General features: G+C 40.1%; 1 protein-coding gene across 1 annotated transcript in view; it reads left to right on the top strand.

Moving 5' to 3' along the window:
• The window catches only part of PDGFC (platelet derived growth factor C), a 114562-nt gene that overhangs the window by 56554 nt on the left and 41727 nt on the right, over window positions 1-16281 (top strand). The window contains exon 2 of the mRNA XM_044430924.1: window positions 9769-9964. Coding sequence (XP_044286859.1) covers window positions 9769-9964 — 196 coding nt within the window. The remainder of the gene's footprint in view (window positions 1-9768; window positions 9965-16281) is intronic.

The raw sequence follows: 16281 nt of genomic DNA, 5'->3' as shown, positions 1-16281 counted from the left end.
CTGGTTTAAGTGACAGTCCCCTCTTGGATGTGCACCTTGATATCTTGAGCAGTTTGAGAGAAGCCAGGTGATAATAGAGGACAAGGAAAAGGTGGAGGTGCTCAATTCCAACTTGGCCTCAGTCTTCCCCCACAAGAGAATCTACAACAAACTAATTGTTATTAGCAATTAGTTGTTGGAAGGTATAGAACTAAAATTATAAATATAAAATAAAAGGTGTGTGGGCTTCAGCAGTGATTGCAAGAGGTATGAATCTAAGAGTAAGGAAAGGGAAAGTAATGTCATGGGTTTTAAAAGTTTGGAATCATCTGGAAAGTTCCCCTCTGCATAGGTCTCTAAAAACCAGGATATTCCTGGCTAAATTGGGACAGGTAGGGATAAGTTTTAATTTTTTTTCTGAGAGCTTGCTTTAACAATCTAGAAGTACCAGCACTTAGGGCCAAATAAAATGATGCAGCCAATAGACATTTTGTACAAACATTAAAACAATATTTAAACAGCCATACAGGAAATTGCAGGTGGGCTGTCAACATGATAGGCCTGATGGAAACTCTTTGTCCCACACAACAGCTGTTTACCCTGGAAAGGGAGCTGCACTTTGGTGCTAGTGTAGCTTGTTTCTTGGGCAGAACAGCATCTTCATGGGGGAAAAAAGCATTTCCATTCTGCCTGTGGGATGGTGGAAATGTTTAACCCTTTTTTCTGCATGCTGCATTTCCAGTACTGATTGTATATAGGGGAAGGGGCTGAAGTGCTCGTGAATTTTTTGTAAAACCAGATGTGTAAAATAGATTCATACACATTCGGTTGCCTTTACAGCTGTGTGCAATGTGTCTCATCAGACACACATCAAAGAAATTCCTAAAGCTAGAAAAATTAAACATTATCTAACAGGAAAAAATGTGGAGGAGCTTGAGACCAAGATAACCTTTTCAAAAGAATTTGGTTTGGAATCATCTTAAGGGTTTATTTTATTGCAGGAATTCACAGCTATGAAACCTTGTTTTAATTGCCCTTCTTTGAGGGAAAGCCAGAAAAGCTGGCAACATGTTCAAAAGTTACACATTTTAAAATCATTTTGGTTAATTTTATTACTTGAAACAGAAAAGTAAGTTGTTTATTTTTCTAGTAGTAGGTATGAGCTAAATCATACTTTTATATTGTCACAAGTGAGTTCTGTAACACATGAAAACACCTTTTTAGTTACTAATGTGTTTTAAAAGTGTTCTCTTTCTACCCATTAGAGAGAAGGTTCACATCTGAAAGGAAAAGTAACAGTGGCAAATCTGTCCCCACTGGGAACAATTAGGTTCAGCTTTTTTTCTAGCTGCTCAAGTTCATTGATTAGTAGCAGACAGAATGACACCTGATTACTTGTCCTGGCCAATACATGCATGCAAGTTATAGAAGTGCTTAAATCCTTTCTGGATCTACTGTCATTTTGAGATTACTTCAGAACTGAATGCGAAACATTCTTGTGGTATTTGGTTTGAAGTTTGTGGTGCCTGAGTTGCTACAATTCATAGATACAGTGTGTGCAGGCTCTATTGTTGCTGCTATGTTTGGATGGATAGAGGGCTGGCCTGCTGGAGGCTGGCAGTGATTGTGAGTGTGGAATTAAAGCCTGGTTCAGGCATAGAATCACATTCTAACCAACGCAGGTTTATTATTCTGGGAGCCAATATGTTTACACAGTCCCACCTTGCTTTTACCTTTCCTCTTCCCTTGTTGGGTCCCCCTTCAATGAAGCTGTCTTGATTTCTTATACCTTTGACTTCCAGGTGGGAAGCTTCTGAAGGCCTCCTTAAGTTATGGTTTTCAAATCTAGATGGCAAACTGTAGCTGAATCTTGGGAAAGCCGAGTTCCAGGCACACTTGTTCTTGGGCCTATTAAATCATGATGTATAAGATAAGGATCATTAAATTTGAATTAGTCCTAAGTCTGTCTCTGCATTAAGTCATATGATGAGAGGCTGAAAGAATTGGGCCTCTTCAGCCTTGAGAAAGGACAACTACAAAATGACATGATAGCACTCTATAAGTACCTTAAAGGTTGCCACAAATTCATTCCAGATTGTAGGACATGGGACAATGAACTTAAGGTGCAGTATAGCAGTTGCAATCTAGACTTTCAACACTGCAAGAGTAGTACATAATGGAACAACTGCCAGGAAAGGTTGTGTGCTCTTCTACACTAGATGCATTTAATAAGCAGTTGGACAATTACCTGATCAGGATGGTGTAACTGGCATCCTGGACTAGCAGGGGGTTGGACTCGCTGGCCTTCCAGGCCCATTCTGGCCTGGCTGTTCTATGGATCAGTGAATGTTTAGAGTACTGAAAGCAAATATTCTGAGTAGGTAGAGTCCTAACATGATTGCAACCGGTATTCAGCTTTTACACATTGCAGCTCACTTGAATAACCTGATGATTTTATATCTGATAGAACAGAAACCAGTGAAACCCTCCTCAAACCTGTTGCTGTATAAGGTTGGTTATGTAATCCATTTAGCTCCAACAGTTATCAGTATTATCAGTACAATTATCAGTGTTATATCACTATTTTGGAAAGTTGCTTACTTTGATACTGGACATGTTCCTAGCTGGTCATTTGTTCCTCTTTTCTAGCAATTCAAATCTAAGCTGATTTGTCTTTTGCTGCTGTTATCTCTGCATTCGCCCAGTGCTTAGCCAAAGCCGGGCATATGATTGCATAAGTTATAGTTATATAAATGCAACTTATGTTGTATCTCTGTTTGTTTCAAGAACATCTGGCCAGCTCTAAGACTTCTCTATACAATTGTTCCATTCATGGTGATTGCTCAGGCCATAGCACAGAGTCTTACAAGGCATTTACATCTGGTGGCTTATTAGGCATTGACTCATTGAGTTTTTCACTATGCCATACTTTATCAGATCATGCACACACACACAGGGTAGTGAAGAGGTGAAAGGGTTTGCTACATGGAACAACTGCGCAGGCTTGCATTTCAAGCACTACCATGTTGCACACAATACCTTTCTTTGAATGAAAACAGCCTAAGATAAAGAACATTCTTGTGATTCCTGACCATGCCTTGGAGGACTTCCTCTACTTTACAAAAATCCAAAAACTTCATTTTGAAAAATATACCAGATTCATTCTCTCTCTCTCTCTCTCTCTCTCTCTCTCTCTCTCTCTCTCTCTCTCTCTCTCACTCACACACACACACACACACACACACACACACACACACACACATATTAAAAAAACACTGTGCTTTGCCACATAAAGCATCCCATGTATGCTTTAAAACATATCCTCATTATTGTATAACATAGACATTGTTTCCTTCATACTGTGAATATCTTCATTGTTTATTTCCATGAATTACAAACCAATGTCAATATACTTTCTGGGAGATGTCAACATAAAATTTACAGGATTATACCAAGAATTAGAATAATTATATAGGGTGATAATGTTTATTTTTCCAAAGAATATGCATTCTTTCAAAAATAAATTGTGCCTACAGGGAACATAACTGTTTTCAGATACACTTGATAGGGTTGCCCAGTTAAGGTTTTCCACCTTAGTTAGTGAAAGCATTGCTTTTTTAATTCTGGCACCTGGCATGACTTCAGTTCTGCCTCCTTGGTTAATAGGTAGTGCTTTACAGGCACTCAAATGTGATTTTAGTGGTATATGTTTTGACTTGCTTAGTGATCTGACTTGTAGTTGCACCTGAAAAAGAATCGCTACCAGTTTGATTGAAATATTTGTCTGTCTGGTAACTAGTAAAAATGATAACCATGTAATTTTTTGCAGGCTGCAGCCTTGTTATATGTATTTTTGTTTCTGAGTGATATTCTGCCTTTTGGTTTTCAAATATATCCTTGTAAACCTATTGATACTAGTAGAATAATATGCACAGGATCGGAGAGCCATCAATGTATGATGTGCATGCATGCACATGTACTTTTGCCAGCCTATGTGCATACAGTGGATGCTTGAAATGTTGAAACCAGATACCTCATTACATTAAAATTTACACAGGTTGCCAAGATATCTGGTAGAGCCCTGAGGATCATTTATATTTCTTTTAAAAAACCACCCTGTTTCTTTTGGATTAAAAATACTACATTTTGCTTTTAACTTGAGAAGTGTTTCCCACCTAACTAGTTTTGTCAGCATGCACACTTACTTAAACATATGACTTTAAGCCAAGCAACTAAAATAATATTGTCTGTAAAGCAAAAACAGAGTACAAAGAGGAGATTCTTAATTTAGGTACCTCATTTGCTTAGTAGCTGTCAAATTTGTAAAACATTTCTTCAGAAGACATTTAAGCTAATATTTCTACATTAAACATTGGTGCCAGTTGCAATAATAACAGATTATATGAACATTCTGGAAAACGTGTGTGTTTACCTGTGTCTCAGACTTGCTCCTAATGGAATTCTTGATGACATGCTGGACAACACACTTGATAACAATCTTGTGCTGTATTGTTGAAGGAATTTATTTTAGAATATTTCTACATAGGACTTAGTGGTTTATTTTCTTTTACGCATGTGTGCACTATTTCAGTGAACTTTGAGCTGGTTGAAACAGGCCAAGCTACACAGGAAATTAAAAATGTAACAAGCAGTTTATGCTCACCATTTGTTTACCTTAGTGTAAGTGTGTGGAATACCAGTCTGGATTGGGACCACTGTGCACAGGTACCAAAGATTTAAACCTTCTCACCCAGCCACTACATTTTGAAAATTGCCTATCACAGCCATGGGGAATAATAATAAAAATAGTAATGAAAATAATAATACAAAAAAGAAGATGAAGAAGACGACGAAGAAGCTCCGCTGCCGCCAACACTGCCACTACCACTGCCCTCCATGGGTGCCAAATCCATGCAAGGTGGTAAAATTTGGGAGAAAGCAGTGATAAAGTGGTAAGGTTTAAACCTCTTCTGTGTATTTGCCGTGCCCCTGATCTGGATTGCAGGCTTCAGCTTGCACTAAGCTAAACGAAATGGTGAGGATCAGCTACAGAACTGTGTACTGAACATACGTAGCCTGCAGTAGAGCCCTCTTTGAAATATCACATGATCTGGTACCACTGTGTTATTCAACATGAAATGAATTGCACCTGTATTGTTTGTTTTTGATGGTTCTTTCGTTTGTGTATGTCTATAGCATGCATATTTGAACAGGATCTTGATGTAGCAGGTGGTGATCAATCTCTTGAAAGTGTGATGGGCAAACTTCTCAGGTTCAACTCAGATTGTGCCTGGCAATTATGAGTGAAAGAAAAAAACTCAGAAAAGAGAAGTGTCTTTCTTTCATTTTTTTTTCTTTCTTTCTTGTTTCTCTAAGGCACATAAGACAACCGGCTTACCTTTTATACACTCAAGAGATGGAAGCCTCTGAGATTTGAGGCTCCTGCTTATCCTTTGCTTGCACAGTGGGAGGCCTAGTGGAGGCCATTTGCCTTTGCCTTGTTCAGTTCAGGTGATTTTCCAGTTTGGTGGCAGTGGAGACTGTGCATCCAAAAAATAAATTATGACCAACACAATGGAAAGTGACAAACAACAGTAAGCATGCATTTCCAAAACTTTAAAGCAGTATGCAATCCGGTATTAAAAATAGCAAAAATATGCAATAATCAGCCAGCTAAAACTAAGCAGTTGTAATGAAACCATTTTAACTAAAGGCTAGCCAGAACAAATTAGCTTTTAAAGCCTTTTCTGAAGGCTGCCACTTATCTGGACAATTGTACATCTATAGGGAGAAAAGCCAGTAAACTAGGGGCCACCAATGAAAAAGTCCTGTCTCTAGTGCTCAGCCAAGTGATATAATGGCAGTCTAATGAGCCAGGCTTCTAAAATAAATTATATGCTTTATTGAATTGTCTCTGTTGTATAAACTGTAAGTTTGTGCTGACATCGGACAGAGTTGCATTGATTTATAACAGCCAAGCTGCACTCTTGGTATTTGTTTATGATAAGCCAGAAGGTCTCGGAACACCCAGATGTGCATTGCCTGTAAGGACAAGTCTGTACTTCCTTGTTCTGTTATTCTGTCCTCATGGATCATGTTGTGGCTTGAGGCTCACTCAGTGCCATAAGTCAAAGCTATCACAAGGCACTTCTCTCAATCACTGAACTGGTAAAAGATGAACTCTTCTGCACCTTCCTGCCTGAGATAGGGAAGATCCTGAATTTCTGACCTAGAAAAGATTGCCTCTACACAAATGATTTTGTGCAGCCAGGTAGATGTCTGCCTGTTTTGTCAGATGGGGAAAGTATCAAAAACAGTAGAACTTTGCCCTGTTATTTGTCTGATTGTAACTTTATGAACTTTATGTGAGCTTTTATTACTTAATTTCTTGGTTTGTAAAGCTGTGTATGCTCTGAGATGGGGGCAACATATTCAGATTATCTTCCTCCATAGTAATACCCACTCCTACTTGCAAATTAAGAATATGGTACCCCTTTTAGTGTGACTTGTTGGGAAAAGATTGACAGTTGCTAGAGAGCTACAGCTAAGTACCCCAGTTAGGATTTTTAATTCTGAAACTTAAAGTGTTACCTAGTTCAGAGAGAAAAATATGGGTCGGATAAACCATAGTTTATTGGCCAGGACAAGCTGTGTGCCCATGAAGTCTGGTAAAGTTTCATAATATAGTTTGGAAGAAGCCCTTACTACAGTTTCCTGCTTTCAATGTGATGGGAAAATGGGATTAAGGAACTAAAATAGCAGCAATGAAGCTGACTGTGTAGGGAGGAGAATGCGGAAGAGGCACACTGCTGGTTCCCAAGCTGATGAACCATGGCTTATCAAACAAGGATCCTATGTGAACTGCAACACCGTTCTTTGCTCAGAAGGCATGTCAGCTGTTGATTTGTAGTGTGTGTCAAAACATTTTGTACTGGTGAAGCTGAAGTATCCATTGGCCTGAATAGTCATCTGATTCTTTTTACTGTGATCCCCGGAGTGCAGACTTACCAAATAATCACAGGAATAATTGGTTACACACAAACATTTTTTAAAAAAAAAAATACATTACCAAGTTACTCCTCCCAGCCATTGCTCTACCACTTTTTCTTTTGCTGCATTTTGTCAGCATTTTGACAAAAATTGTTATTTTCAATCTTCCCTCTGTTAATTCTCTGTTTGTGACCTTCAACTAGGGAGTTCAGCAGAAAAGCTGTATTTTAAAAGAGCACACCACAATGTATATGGGTACTGGGAAAGGAAGCAGCATTTATATCAGTCCATTCATAAGATGAGTATATATGTCAATGACATATGTCTGGTATCCTGATATATGTCAGGAGTGTAGAAGCTCAGGCCAGGGACAAAATCTGGTTTGCCTGAATTCCCAGATTGACACGCCCCCCCCCCCCCCCCCACGGTTCTCCAGACAGCCACACTGTGCTCCATTTCTCACAACCACCAATCATTTGGTGTTTTCCTGCCTTTTTGGAGTTCTAATTCTAAAACATTGAAATGACTGTCCCAGAGTTCAGTTACTATCAGTAAGAGCTTGAACCAGATACATCCTGGTATTGCTTCTATTTTTAGTTCTGTTCTTTTTGCGTTTGGCTCACTCACCACTGGAAGGTACCCTGAGAGCTTCTTCAAAATGGAATTTGACCTCAAGGAAGTTCAGATTATTAACCTTAATCTGAAAAGGGGAAAGAGAATCGCCGAATCATAGAATAGTAGAGTTGGAAGGGGCCATGAAGGCCATCGGGTCCAACCTCCTGCTGTTGCAGGACACCAGGTTACACCACTTAGATGGCTGTCCAGTTTCTTTTTGAATGTCTCTAGTGTGGGAGAGCCCACCACCTCTCTAGACAGCTGGTTCCACTGTCATATTGCTCTGACAGTGAGGTATCTCTTCCTGATGTCCAGCCTGAATCTGGGGTGTTGAAACTTGATTTGATTGTTTCATGTTCTACACTCTGGCACCAGCTAGGAAATCTCTTGACCTTCCTCTTTCTGACAGCCTTTGAGGTACTTACAGAGGGATATCATGTTCCCTATCAGCCTTCTCTTCTCAAGGCTGAACAGGCCCAGTTTTCTCTCAGTCTCTGCTCATAGGGCAGTCTCTGCTCAATGTGGCTTCCTCCATCTGTGTTGTGGTTTTGCAGGAAATTCCCTATCTCAGCATTATTTCACAGTTTAAAACGTTATCAGAGATTATCTTTAAATTAAAAGCGCAGCCTATCAATTGCAGTAACCGTTATGTATACTTACAAACCAGTGTAAGGAATGCAATAGGGCAAGGGGAATAAAAACAAAACATCAATAATTTTAGAGAAAGAGGTATGAAGACAATGTTTTGCATGGAATCTAGTAAAAGTGTTGCAGTTTTGCAAGGACCAGTTAATAATAAACTAGTCCTTCTGAAATCTTAGCAACAATCCGGGAACTGTGGGCTTTCCTACAATAGAGACATTCAAGATGTAACTGGACAGCCTTCTGAGAGGAGTGGTTTAACTTGGTGACCTGCCCTACGCAGGGGTTTGGACCCTATGGAGTTTCTAGCCCCTTCCAACTCTATTCTCTGATTCTACAAAACAGTATCTCTTGATTTGAGCAACTAGAATAACAGTGTCCCTATCTCATCATACAATAAAGTTCTCTGTGTAGGATTATTTCTAACTGGTGTTCATCAGGTCTGCAGGGACAAAAAGCAGGCACAACTATATTTAAGCAGAGCAAGGGGTCATACTTTGAGAATGCCAGTTTTGAAAAAGAGGGGGAGTAGGAAGGATTTAAAAAGGGGAAAACAGCAAGGCATTGGTAGCTTCCACTACCCTTTAATAGCTCTCATGCCCCCAGGATGCTAGATTAAAAGCTGTGGGAAAATAGTGGGAAGGCAATATAGGATAATATGACTGCTGGGAAAACCCTGAAATACCAGAATTGTTCCTGCACCAAGAATGCCTCCAGCGCGCGCGCGTGTGTGTGTGTGTGTGCTGTTTCCTTATTCACAAATAGTTGAATCCTGATTGGCACTGGAGAATTAATTATTTAAAAAATGGATATAAGTAAAAAGAACTTGAAAGCAGAGCAGCCTCCCCAGATGTTCTGCCTGCTTTGGATGCATTAGATGAAATAACTGAGAATTCCTGCATAGTCATGCAGCAGCCAGAGGGTACAGGTCACAAGGCACAGAAAGAGGAAAAGGAAAACATATGCATATCTAACCGGTACAACAGCATGAGAAAAGATACCCAGAGGAGTCTCAGGAGAGACTAAAGAGCAAGAGGGAATGGGACAGAGAACATCGGAAGATGGAGAGGCATTGTCCTGCCTACCCAAGACAATGAGCAGGGAATGTGATTGATTTGATGTTCAGCATTATTTTCTGATTATTTTAGCTTCTTATCCCATATTGCTTCTACTTTAAAATATATTTTTGTACATATGCTTTCAGTAATATTATCTCTATGTCTTTTATGAACCAGAGTAGTTTATCTAAAGACAACCACACATGATACTTGAGGGGATTTTTAGACTGCACAATGGAATGACTGTTTTTCTGCACCCTAGAGTAATCCAAATGTGTTTCTGAAACACCTCTCAAATCTCTTCTGAAAGTGAGGAGAATTCAGTGAACAGTTTGTGATATGGCATGACAGTTTTCTAGTTGAAGGAAAAAGCCAGAATCCCAGTAGATGTACCTGAGGTAGCTCTTTGTTGCTCAAAGAACAGTTGGCTGAACAAATTACTGATGTTTCTATTTGTACGTGTGTGTGTTTTTTGTTGTTGTAGGAGTACAAGAGCCACAGCATGAGAAGGTTATTACGGTGTCTGCTAATGGAAGTATTCACAGTCCAAAGTTCCCATATACTTATCCTCGCAACACAGTACTGGTGTGGCGATTAGTAGCAGTTGAGGAGAATGTGTTGATACAGCTCACTTTTGATGAAAGATTTGGGCTTGAGGACCCAGAAGATGATATATGCAAGTAAGTTACCACAGTTGAGTTTGCATAAACCTAATAAAATCTGATTGATATGCTGATAACATTCTATGAACTTCCTCTTTCCTCTTTACCAGAGTCAATCCTGTTAGATTTTTAATTAGACCTGCCCGTATTGCACGTTGTATCATTTGTGCAAACTTTTACCAATTTTTGTATACAGGCAGTCCCCAAGTTACAAACAGCTGAGTTATGAACACACATACATATAAACAAACTTCCATAAGCCAATTAATTTTTAAAAAGTACTTCAGAAAATTATCATCACCAAAGGGAGAGAGGGAGAGCCTCCAAAGCATAACCATAGAGAACCACAGGAGAAGCAAAAGGGAAGAGGAAGGCCTCCAAAGCCTGCCTTCCTGCCCTGCCCTGCCCATCTGGAGAAGGAAATCCATCCAGCATCTCCTTGTTGCAAAGAAGAGGAACTAGTGAGTTGGGCATCGGGGAGATGGAGATATTCACAGTTTTTCCACTTTCACAGAGGTCCTGGGCCCCTAACCCCCATGAATGAGGAGGGTCAACTATACATGATATACAGATTCAACCCAAGATGAATGTACATTTCTCAGGAATGGAACTTGTTTGTAACCCAGGGACTGCCTGTGTGTGTAAGTTGACATAACATAGAGGGCAGTAATATCTCTTGTTATCTGTAATGTTTTGATTCTCCGTATTCTTCACAGTGTGGTCAAAATGTCTTTCCATCTGATGAACGTGTAAGCATTAAGTGAGGTGCACTTAATGCTTGCTTAGCAACAGGGCAGAAGCTGGGAAAAAATAAATGAAGAAAGAGCATGAAATCAAGCAGATAGATGACTGACCTGGGAACTACAAGTATGTTATGAAAACATACGTTATTTTGGGTGGGTCAGCAATAGTTGCCATCCTCTGCTACAGACTTAAAGTTCTGTTAATATGCAATACTTTGTGTTGTGATACATGGTTCACCTATCAAAAATAAATAGCTTTTACTTGCATTTTATTTGGGGAAGGGTCTTTGAAGCCTGGTGTTTTTAATAGTACTGTAGAGATTGATCCTGTGCATTCTAGAGAGGGTCTAGGAAAACACAGATCCAAGGTTAGAAATAGAACTCTGATGACTTGGATCTGCCCTTTCCTGGTTGTTTCTTTGAGATCCTTAGGACAACTTTGAGATAAAGGGGGTGTTCTGTGGGACAGGAAGTGCTGGAAAATGGAATTGCCAGGACATGATGTGTCCTCATGATGCTTCAGCCTTCCTCCCTCTCCTTTTGAAGTGCCACAGCTAGGTAGCTGAAAACAATATGTGAAGGCACAGGTCATTTCTACTGCTTTCCCAGCCCTACATAGGATGCCTGTAAGCTTCTGAGTTCAAAAGCTTAGCAGAATCCCAACTGGATTGCATCCTTAATACATTTGTATGGGGCTTTTATTATTTTTAATCAAGCTTTATTTATGATAGCAAGCCACCTTTAATTCCATATTTCTTGGCCAAAAGATAGGGTTCACGACAAGTTAATAAATGGTGATAAACATGAAAATACCAGTTCCAAGCAAGGATACAGTATGGTCTTTACTTGCAGAAGATATTTATGAGCAAAAATTGGCCAGAGAACGCCAGCATCATCACTGGTTTTAAGGTATAACAAGTTTGCATGTTAAACTATTTTTCATGTTTGATCTTACCTTATGCAACTGATCACAAATTGTTTTATGGAGTGTATATTCTGCATAAACCACAATGTGTAAGGAGCACAGTATTAAAATGTGAATAAAATTCAGTTCTATGGTAATGCTGACAAATATATTTTATCTACTTGGTAAACACCACATAAGTAGGAACTGTTTTCTACTTTTATTCAATGTACGCAAGAATTTGTGCTGCTACTTTTATTTGCATGATTGATGGACATTCACTGAACATATCCTAAATGCTTTCTTAGGTATTGACATGGAAAATTTAATTGTAAATGGTTTAGTGTCACTAGATGCTGTCTACTACAATGATAGTAAGGCAGTGCTCTAGTTCCAACCTCAAAAACATTTCTGAGCTCAGAATTCTGACAGCACAAACCTCGTGGTTCCTTCCACACTTGCAGTGACTCCAAAGATAGAAGACTGACCTAGGAGCCAGTGTTGGTTGGAGATTCCAGGGGCTCAGGGGGATGAGTAAAGCTTTGCCAGGATACAATGTATGGGCCATTGGCCTCTCTTCTTTACAGGCAGAGAAAAAGCACTTGAGATAGCCCAAACCTGCCATCTAACCATTTTGCCTGGTAGAAGAACCATGAAGGCAATTTACATCCATAATGTTTCCCATAGGATGACCGTAACCCTCTGAGTTTGGTAATAGGCAACCACATTGCATCATGCTGTTAGTTATTTTAACCATGTTACCCAAGCAAACTTACTGAAATTATACATTCTATATCAAGATTTGGAGAGTTTTAAACATATTCCGGGTGTGATAAATTTAAGCTCAGTTTTATTGCTAAGCAACTTAGATTGAATAGTACTGCACCATGAATCTAAACATCATAAAACAGTCTCTGTCCCTCCCTACCCCTATCACTATAAAGCTGGGATTAGAGTTTATGGTGGAGCTTTTGGACAACCATTCAATCATGGATATATTTAGCCGAGCATAGGTTAGAAATTATCCCAAGGAGGGTTCTGCGAATTGGTACTTGGGTTCTGCTTCTGTGCCTAGACAAAAATATGAAACCATTTGAAGTACAACAATAAAATGGTGACTAATTCTTGCAGTTCTTATCACTTCCTTGCTACTGTACATTCATATTTATAAAATGTCCATTTCATACCTGGTCCACCCTCATTTGTGTGCCTTGTCTCTGAAAGAACATGATGAACTCTGCTATTTTATAGCTATATATTCCTGTGTTCTGGAAGTAGCCCAGTGAACTGCAGTAGACCTGTATAGGACCGAGCAGCATGATTCAGAGCATCTAACATGTTTATGTGTTGTGAACTACTCAGACAGCTTTGGCTATTGGGTGGTATAGAAATAATATAATTAAATAAAATAAGCTCTTTATATAAGCTGTTTGATAACCCATGAAACAAGTTGTACCTGTATGCCATGGGAAAGGTAAGAATACATATTATTTGTAAAATAACAGATAAAGTATAGAAGTACTTTTCGTTTTCTGGCAGGAGCAATTAGCTTTGTCTCTGAGCTTTGGTTACTGTTTTCTGACAGCATGTATAATACTGAGTGATGCCCAAGGACAGGTTTGTTGGTATCTTTTTCAGCCTTTCTATGTGGCTAATGTATATCAGTGGATATTTGTTTATAACCTTGGAGAATGTGTCAAGTCAGTGAATTAAATATATGGTAGATACTTTTTGGACCAACCCAGTTATCAGCAGACCTATTGATTTGATAAGATTAATTTTTAAGCACTGTGTTGCTTCAGATTTCTATGTGCAGTCACTGATGTGGAGTATAAAATTTTCCAAAACAGAAAACGTTTCGATATTGTATTATTCCATGGGAATGTTTTCACACCATATATGTCTGCATTTATTCATAGTTGTCTGCGCTATGCATCTGTAATGCAATCTGTCATGTTAGATAGGCTAAATATAGGATATGAATTTTGCAAGTTATTCTTCTAAGACAAGAATGGACAAACCCTGCTCCTCAGTTGCCCTTGGGAGAACTAAAGGCAATTCATTTATGTGCACATTACAGCTACTTCTGACTGGGTCTGAACCAAATCAGTATACAGTGGCTGAGTTCATACATGACAGGCCATGCTTGCTTTCATTGTGGCATGGTCTCTCATGTTGTCATGGTCTTACCTTGTGGTTGTAGAGAAACCACAGAGGGAAGCAGTGTCTATGATATGGTTTCAACATGCTGCCATAGAGTCTAGTAGAAAGATCATCCCCTGCTGGAGGAGACATTCCTGCCTGTATCCTTTGCTATCCAGATCTGTTGAGCGACTGACGCAGCAGCTGCACTTCAGTTGGCTGCTCCATGCTTCCTCCCACCGCTTGCCGTCCAGATGTGCACATGCAGTTTTGGAATGTCCCTGCTAGCAGAGACGTGTGCCTTGCTGCCTCCAGCAGCAGTGACCTTGGAGACAGCCATTTTGGCATTACTATCTGATCACTAAAATTCCAACAAACATGAGCTGTTCTGCCTTTGCTTTCTGGTAGAAACATTTTTGCCCTCTCTGCAACATTGCCCACATAAAGGAAGCACATGATCTAGGCACAGGGCATCACCAGCAGAGCAGTGACCTCTCAAATCCCATGTTCCCTGTGCTGGTTCCATCCATCTCCTCTGCTCCTATATTGTCTGTTGCATTACTTGGGACTGTCAGGAAGCCCTGCTGTCATCTCCCTCTGCCCTCTGAACCCACCTATACCAGCTGCTGCCTCACCACCTTTTCTCAGTGAATCTGAAAGAACTACCTGCAGGAGTTCTACTGGTAGTCCTGAACTTCCACGCCGGCGTGGATGCCAGCCTACTTCCCAGCAGTAGCCACATTAGTCCTCAGGGCTTCCTGCCTGTCAAGCAGAGAGATGAGGGAGTAGGAGATGGAGTCATGGCACAGATGTCCTGCAGCTCACAGAGCTACTGCATTGCTGCCAGCTAGTTATGTGTGTGGATGTGCACATGCAGTTAAGAATGGGTCGTGCCAGGCATAGTGAATTGCAGGAGTAGGACACTTGCATCCAGAAGTTGGATGCATGCTAGCATGGGGTGGGATGCTGTGGCAGGTGAAGAGCAGTATGTGGGCAGAGCTTACACACCAGCAGAAGAGAACACGAGCTTTTATTAACACATGGCATTCTTTTCTGTCTGGCATAGCCACTCTTTCCTTGCACCCATGTCCCTGTGATGCTGCAGAAATAAATATATGTTTGGCCACAGCAGCATTGTTCCTATGAGGATGGCTGACTGTGGACAGGGGAGAAGGAGCACTGCCAGATGAGGCCACTCACAGTGCCGACTGGCATGGAGGAAGGGGTACCAGCCAGCATTACTCCCACAAATGATGGTATTGGTGGGGACAGAGCCTTTTTTGAAGCTGGGAGCATGGGGCACCTTCCTTTGTGTGCCATTTCTTTGTACAAGGAAGCTTCAATAGTTCTGTATCAAGGGAGGGGTGGAGATGTTTGTAGGTGTGCTTATACATTGGCACTGATCATTGCAATGCAGGGGAGGAAAAGCACTACTCTGATGAAGAGGAAAAAGAAGAAAAAGAAACAAGCAGTTGACTGAGGACATGCCCAAGGGAGCATGTGGGCCAATGATGTAAAAAACAGGCGGTGTAGGCAGGAGCAGGGCACTCTGGGATTGAATTTCATCCAGGGAGGTTGATGAAATACCTGCTGCCATTGGGAAACCGCACAGTCATCTGACATCCTCACCCAGGTAAGAAACCATGCTGCATGAAGTCATGTGAATGCAGCCAGTACATTTGCCTTCGGTTGTTAACACAGCTCAGCAACAGGTTGAGTCAAAACTGAAAGTAGGATTACTGTATGTTTCCCTAAGGACATAAGAACTGTGTTGATCCTTCCAGGAGTCCACCTAGTCCAGCATTCTGATCACACAATATCCCCCAAGTAGGATAGCACACGCTTGCCCCATACCACAGCCACACACCCATGCTTTGGTGAAACAGAATGTTCAGTTGGTTATTCTGAACTGAATTTGTTGCAACTAGAAATGGAGGGCAGAAAGCTGAAGGTGGTAGATTTATCTTAGCAGGAGAAAACTAAGCTTGATTTAAGGGACCATATCCTAAAATATTTAGCTCTTTCCTGTATAATACAGTTGGTTGAATATAAAGACACTTCATAAGGAAGCCTATGTTATTGTCCTTACATTTTACACATATTCTAGTAAAATAATACACAGAGAAGGTCATTGCACATAGCATTTAAACTATATTGTTTGGCTAATTTAACTTCACCTAAGCAAATATTTGAGTGCAAATACTCTGTAGCTGTGGGGAAAATAGTTGATATATTTATGCTGTCCATTAAAATGATATTTAATTCTGTTTGCTCAATATGAGGGATTTTGTTTGCATATTGAGGGATAGTGTGTGTAATAATAAGTCAAACAAATCCCAATTAGACATTTTTCTGGAAATTTTTCTGGTTTAATTTTTCTGGAAAGCACATATCACTGTATGCAATTAAAATATTTATTGCTTAAAAATTAAATACTCTGGGAAAAGGTTTTATGAAAGCCTTTTCACATAGAATTAAAGTGACCAGGTGTTACTTTGTTTAGGACCAATGAATCCACATTATGCAAATTGTCAAGTCATCTTAGT

The sequence above is a fragment of the Varanus komodoensis genome, unplaced genomic scaffold (genome assembly GCF_004798865.1).
Source record: "Varanus komodoensis strain SLA01 unplaced genomic scaffold, ASM479886v1 scaffold21, whole genome shotgun sequence".
NCBI lineage: Eukaryota > Metazoa > Chordata > Lepidosauria > Squamata > Varanidae > Varanus > Varanus komodoensis.
Note: the sequence above shows the minus strand (reverse complement) of the source record. Positions and strands in the feature narration are given on the sequence as shown.